The 6,182-nt window shown below is 43.8% G+C and overlaps 1 protein-coding gene and 1 long non-coding RNA gene across 3 annotated transcripts in view; one reads left to right on the top strand and one right to left on the bottom strand.

Annotated features, from left to right (window-relative positions):
* Positions 1 to 1,713: 1,713 nt before the first annotated feature.
* Positions 1,714 to 3,263, bottom strand: LOC134478333 (uncharacterized). Its single transcript, XR_010050928.1, has 2 exons — positions 2,825 to 3,263; positions 1,714 to 2,723 (listed from the first exon to the last, which is right to left on the bottom strand). It is a non-coding gene; the product is annotated as an uncharacterized LOC134478333 (long non-coding RNA).
* The window catches only part of Nemp2 (nuclear envelope integral membrane protein 2), a 30,784-nt gene continuing 26,865 nt past the window's right edge, over positions 2,264 to 6,182 (top strand). For both annotated transcript variants that reach the window (XM_063259448.1, XM_063259447.1), the window contains exon 1: positions 2,264 to 2,484. In XM_063259448.1, the coding sequence (XP_063115518.1) occupies positions 2,418 to 2,484 (67 nt within the window). In that variant the 5' untranslated portion in view covers positions 2,264 to 2,417. The remainder of the gene's footprint in view (positions 2,485 to 6,182) is intronic.

Genomic DNA, 6,182 nt, shown 5'->3' with positions numbered 1-6,182 from the left:
ATTTATATCTCTATATCTATCTATCTATCTATCTATCTATCTATCTATCGTGTTCTAAAGAGTTGATGCTCCAGGTATGATCTTTGGACCAGGGAGTTTTTTAGAAAATTAAAATCTCAGGCTGTACCCTGATCCATTTAATTATGAATAACCTCCCTTATTTTGGAGCATACAGTGTCTGACATTAATATAACTACTCGGTTTTCTTGATTGGTATTTATATGGATACCTTTTTCCATTCACTTCTTTTTAATTATATTTCAGGATTTTTTGTATATTGTATAAATAAGCTTAGTTGACAGTGTCTACCTTAGCAGGCAATATCTTCCTTTTAGTTAGGGTGTTGAGGCAATACAGGTTTTATGTAATTATAAATGTAGGATTTAAATCTACCATCTTTTAAATTATTTTTTATTTGTCAATTTATTCTTTACATTTTTCTTCTTATATTCTTGCTTTCTTTTAGATTATTGTATTGTTCCATTTTATTTCTTACTGGTTTATTAGTTACACTTTTTTAAAAAATATTTTAGCGTTTGGTCTAAGATTTATATCTTTAACTTTTACAGTCTAACTTCAAGTACTATTAAATCATTTTATAGATGATGTAAGAACCACATTAGTATGCTTCCTTACCCCTCTTTTCATCCTTTGTTGTATTGCTGTCATATATTTTAGTTCTAAAGATGTTCAAACATCACAACACACTGCAATTTCTTTTGTGTTAAATAATTATCTTTTAAAGTGCTTAATTTCAAAGCTTTTTTCATTTTTATCATTTCTGGAAATATTTCTTTGTATAGATACAAATTTCCATCTACCACATATTCCTTTCATATAAAGAAGTTCTTTTAACATTCGTTGTAGTGAAAGTCACTGAAAAAAAGAGGAAAAGCAACATTTGTCTTTGTATTTTGGAAGATATTATAGCTGGGTATAGAACTCTTGATCAGCAGTATTTTTTCCTATTTTTTACTATTTCAAAGATGTCGCTCCACAGCCTCACCTTACATGTCAAAGTGGTTTTTAAATACAACTTCTTTATAGATGTTTACTAAGGGTCTGCCACATGAATACTGTAAATATCTAGTATTTTGCAGCCTGCTCTTTCGTTACCCTACTGATTCATCTGTAGGAAAACATCATTGAACAATCTACTCCTTTTAGTCACTTTCCACAGTGCCATCCAAAGTTAAACCAAGTCTAAAAGACCGTGGCTAGGTAAAAAAGCTGTCTTGCAAGAGGCAATGCTTACATCACTATGGCAAGTGAGGGAAGAACCGGGTCAGGAACTGCTATTCCTCTGGAGACAGTCTGCAAGGGCGACCCACGGCTTATTTTTCAAAAATTATCCTCCTGGAGAATCCCTTACAAGGAAATATCTGAACTTTAAAAAGTCATGTATGGTATTCACAGGGCGCCAAGGCCATAAGGACAGTTGGCTAAACCTTCCTTTAGGTCAGGGAATGCCTACTCCATCCGGTTCAGACCTTTAGGAAAAATGAGGCTGAACTATTTTTAAGAGGATGTTTTCCTCATACTGGATTATCTAAAGGATCTCTGTAGAAGGCCACAATTACAGAAGATGACATTTTGTCCTCCTGAAGTATGGAATATTAAATCACATTAATGGGTTTCTGGCGCCTGAGGTTTGTTCTTAAACAATCCTAATTATCAATCTTAGGACTGAGCTTTATATATTTTTATATAAAAATTTATATATTTTTAATTCAATCTAATTAAATCTTTATATATTCTTAATTCATTCTAATTTTGAGACCTATTACGTTAGTGAAGGAACATTTTCCAGCTGCTTTGTCCTTTGAAATGTTTACTTATGAGTTTACCCCTACAAGCCTTGTATTTTAAGCAACCCACTTTCCTGCTTGTTATTGTTACCAAAGAGGGGGATGAAATATGTGAAACAAAGGCACTGGCTTTTATTGATAAAACAGTGGTTTCCTGCAGAACGGCCTCGCCTTCCTGGCTGTCACTCACTGAAGCCCCACCCAAACCCATGGGTCTCGGTAGCACGCGAGTGTCAGAACGGTCTCACAGGTGCACCCTTCTCCCCCAAGCCCGCCTTGAACCACACAGCCACCACCCGGGTGGGGCGGAGCCTGGCGGAGGACAGGGAGATTCCCCAGGAAGAGGAGTCGGCTGGGCGGTGGGCGGGGCGATACGTGAGGGGCGGGGCGCCTCCGGGAGGCGGCCCGAGTGCGAGGGGGCGGGGATAGGCTGCAAGTAGGCGGGGCGAGGCCGCGAGGGGGCGGGCACGCGGACCGGCCCCGCCCCCGCCCGCGGACGGCTCCTCGGGGTCTTCCCGCGCGCGCCGCTCCATTTCCGCCGCCACCTGGCGGCCGCCGGGAAGGCGTCCAGCCGAGCCGGGCGGTGTGGTGGCCGCCGCCGCGCCAGGGATGTGGTGGCTGCTGCTCTGGCTGCTGCCCGCGGGCACTGTGCGCGGGGAGGACGCGGCGCTCTCAGGTAACGGGGCTCCCACGGGCCTCCGCGTCTCTGCTGGGTCGGGACCTGCTGGGGTCCTAGGCCTGGAAGTGCAGAGCAGGCCACGTCCCCGGTTTCCCCGAAGCCGCCTGGGCACAGAGCCGCTTTGATTTGTCCAGAGTCTCCTACGCGTCAGGGCTCCCCGGCCCCGCCTCGGGGCTCCTCATCCTGCAGTTAGTGACCCGGCGTGACAGGCTGGGGGACGGAAGGCTGGGGAAAAACTTCAAAAAAGGCCTGGGGTTGCAGCTGATTTGGAAGACCCCACAGCACCACACACACACACACACACACACACACAGAAATTGCCCTCATAAGCTCATACCCTTATTCTTGCCATACAGCTATTCCCGGAAACTCAGGTCTGGGTCCCTGCCCCGGGACTGGCTGCTGTGACCTTGGGCAAATTGTCACCTAACTGGCCCAGTGTGGACTTCCGCCCACACCTCCAGCATTCTGGGGGGCGTGCACGAACTGGTCATTGCTCGCGGTGGCCTTAGGGGCCAGCATCCACAGGCGATCCCCAGGGAGAATCTGAAAACTCGAGTTCTGACTCCAGAACTGCTTTGTGACTGTGATCAGTTTCATATTCTGTGTTCTTTCTGTTTCTTGCCCGTGACACCCTTTAAAGGAGTTCTTGCACGCACTTTGCACCATCTTCCTTTACTTTGCTGGCCACCCTGGTTGCACGGGAGGCTGGCAAGGGGGCATCTTTTATCTGGAACCGGCCTTCCCCATAAAGCCAGGAGGATTCCGTGGATTCCTGGAAGGCATCTAAGGATGAAGGAGAGAATGGTTGTTGAGTAGACAGTTACCAAATTCGCTGTGCCACAGCTGCCAACTCAGAGATACCTTGCAGTGAGTTCCACCTTGGGGAACTAACTGTCTGTCCCAGCTTTCACTGAGCATGCACTGGGTGTTTACATGCTGGACAATGTAAAAAGTGAGTCAACTGCATTATTGATGGTATTCAATAATCCTAGAAGCTCAATAGGCAGGTAAAGGGTTAGAAAACAGATTAGAAAACAAAGGCTTAGTAGTAAGAAATACGACAAGTACATACTGCTGAAAAAAACTAAGCACCAATCTGCTTAAGGGAATGGGGTTTGGGTTTGGGAACAATAGGAAGGTTAGAAATGGTCCTGCCAACACCCAGAACTTCAGGTTCTGGATTAGTCATATACTGCTTGTGATATAACCTTGGCCCTGGCTTGTAGTCTTTATAGACCAGTAAATGAAGGTTATTGCTGAAAAATATCCAATATTTTCTGTACCTTTTAAGAGAACCCAGCATTCTTCAGGTTTCTGTATTATCACACTTCATAGTAATGTACTCAGTTTTGTTAACTGGAGACATGCATAAATGCTTACCAGGGTGCCCGTTCTGCCCGAGACACTGATGCCTACTGAGTTCCCATCCACAGCTTAGAAAAACAGTAACTTTTGTGCCATCAAGTGAGGCTGGCAGTTGCAGATAGACCGGGAAGCACCAAGCATCCCTTTGTCCTGTAGTGCACAAGTGCCACCATGTTGGAACCCTTGGATTAGACCAGGCCTGAGAGCGACTGCTTCGCTGATGCTGACCTATGATGAGACGAGATGGTTGGTATAGTTGATGGGCCATCCACAGGGAGTTCTTCTGCTCCAAGACTCCCCAGTGGATGCTGGAGCCTCAGTGCCAAATTCTGTGTGTACTGCTCTCCTGTACTACACACCTAGGGTAGAGTTCATTGGAAATTAGGCACGGTAATACTTAATAATAGAACAATTACAACAATATGCTGCAATAAATTACTTGAACTTGTGAGTTGTGCATCTCTGGAATTTTCTACTTAATATTTTCAGACCCTGGTGACTGAAACCTCAGAGAGCAGAATTGCAGATGAGGTAGGGCTACTGTACTTCTGTGCCTCCGTAAAACAGGGCCATCGATTACAGGAGCAGTTCAGTGGAGACAGGACACAGGGCCGTTCCTATTGTGAAGTTCCGTCTTGGGTTTTGGGTCTTAGGGATACACACCCTTCCGCTGCATGGAGGACATCCTGTCACCCTCTTTGGAGGAAAGTCAGAGGCAGTTTGCACAGGAAACACAGGTGGCTCCCTTGCTGAGAGGAAGAGAAACCTCAAACTGAGCATTACTGTAATTTGTCACCACTGGGCAAGGTCCCCTGTGATGAGATTGGTTTCCCAGGCTTGTCCTATAACAGTAGGTCATTTCAGTTTCACAGCTTTCTGTGGCCGAGGAGTGTCTCTCCTGGAAGTTAAAAGCAGACCCGAAGGTGATTAGCACCTGTCAGTCTCACTTTCACTCCCATGGCTTAAAGGAAGAAAAATCAACATTTATATACATATTAGAAACAAGCAAACAAATTTGGGTTAGTAGAATAGAGAAATTACCTTTGTACTACACCTTTAAAAACAAGCAACTCAAAGAACACCATCTAGGGCCAATTGATTGCCTTTGAACACACCCACAAGGGAAGGTTTGTTTGTGGGTTTTGTTTTTCTTCTCTTCCTCTTCCTCCATTACAGGTCCAGAGAAAATAGTGTAATAATAAGTACTTACATTTTTATTTGTCACGGTTTAACTTGAGGATAGTTTTCTTTCCTATAGGAGAGCCATGGAAGACTGAATTTTCAAGAGAAATGTTGAGATTTTTATGTGGGAGGTAGTAGATTTGAGATGTGTTTGTGCTTTTTGTTTTTAGATTATTCTGTCAGTTTAAAGTACTACCTGCTTTTTTCTAAAGTTTTGACTGAATGGTTTTATTCTATGTCTGACCAAAATCTTTAATTTAAATATATACTTTTACTCATGACATTTACTAATGAATGACAAAAATAATTACAGAGGAGTTATTTGCTTATTTTTTTTGTTTTTTGGGTGGACAGGGTCTTAGTGATCCTCCTGCCTTAGCCTCCAGACTGCTAGGATTACAGGTATGTACCGCATGCCTGGCTCAGAGAAGTAATTTTGAATTTAACTTGTTACTTAAAGTACCTGATATATAGCTACCCTCAGTTGGCACTTGAAACCTGAGTGCTGACCTCCATCTGTGCTATGTTATTGATATATACATATACCTGCAAAGAAGTTTAATTTCTAAATTATAAATTAGGTATAGAGATTACCAATGAAAACTAATAATAAGATAAAACTAACAAAACAATTGTAACAATATACTATAATGTTACTTCAAACTTATGAATTACCTCTGGAATTTCCCATTAATATTTTTGGACGTGGTTGAGCGTAGGTGAGTGAGACTGTAGAAAGTGAAACCACAGTACAGGGGGGACTCTTGCAGTCCTACCGTTAGCCCAGTTGGATATTTATAAGGGTGCTGTTCACTGGTTTGGGTCCCACAGCAATGCAAGTAGTTAAGGCCTCCTGTACGGTGGACACAGCTCCCCAGACGTACATGTTGTCCAGAAGTCAAGTTTCTCAGAAGGCCCGGGAGACACTTTCTCCACATCGCTCTCCTGACCCAATGGAGCTTGAGGGCGTGAACACCTTGGTCATGGAGCCCAGAGGGCGAGGAGACGCTTCAGCCCCACGTGGGAGTAGTGGCTTTCCCCAGGCGGTCTTGTTCCTTCTGCTTGAATGAATGATTGTCACTGCACTCTTTTAAATTCTGAGAAATCTTTTTCTGGATTGTGTCATGTGGGTGTTGTTGTGGGGA

The sequence above is a fragment of the Cavia porcellus genome, unplaced genomic scaffold, assembly GCF_034190915.1.
Source record: "Cavia porcellus strain 051 isolate PalLab524CR breed Dunkin Hartley unplaced genomic scaffold, mCavPor4.1 scaffold_12, whole genome shotgun sequence".
Taxonomy (NCBI): domain Eukaryota; kingdom Metazoa; phylum Chordata; class Mammalia; order Rodentia; family Caviidae; genus Cavia; species Cavia porcellus.
This window is presented reverse-complemented; position numbering and strand designations above follow the sequence as displayed.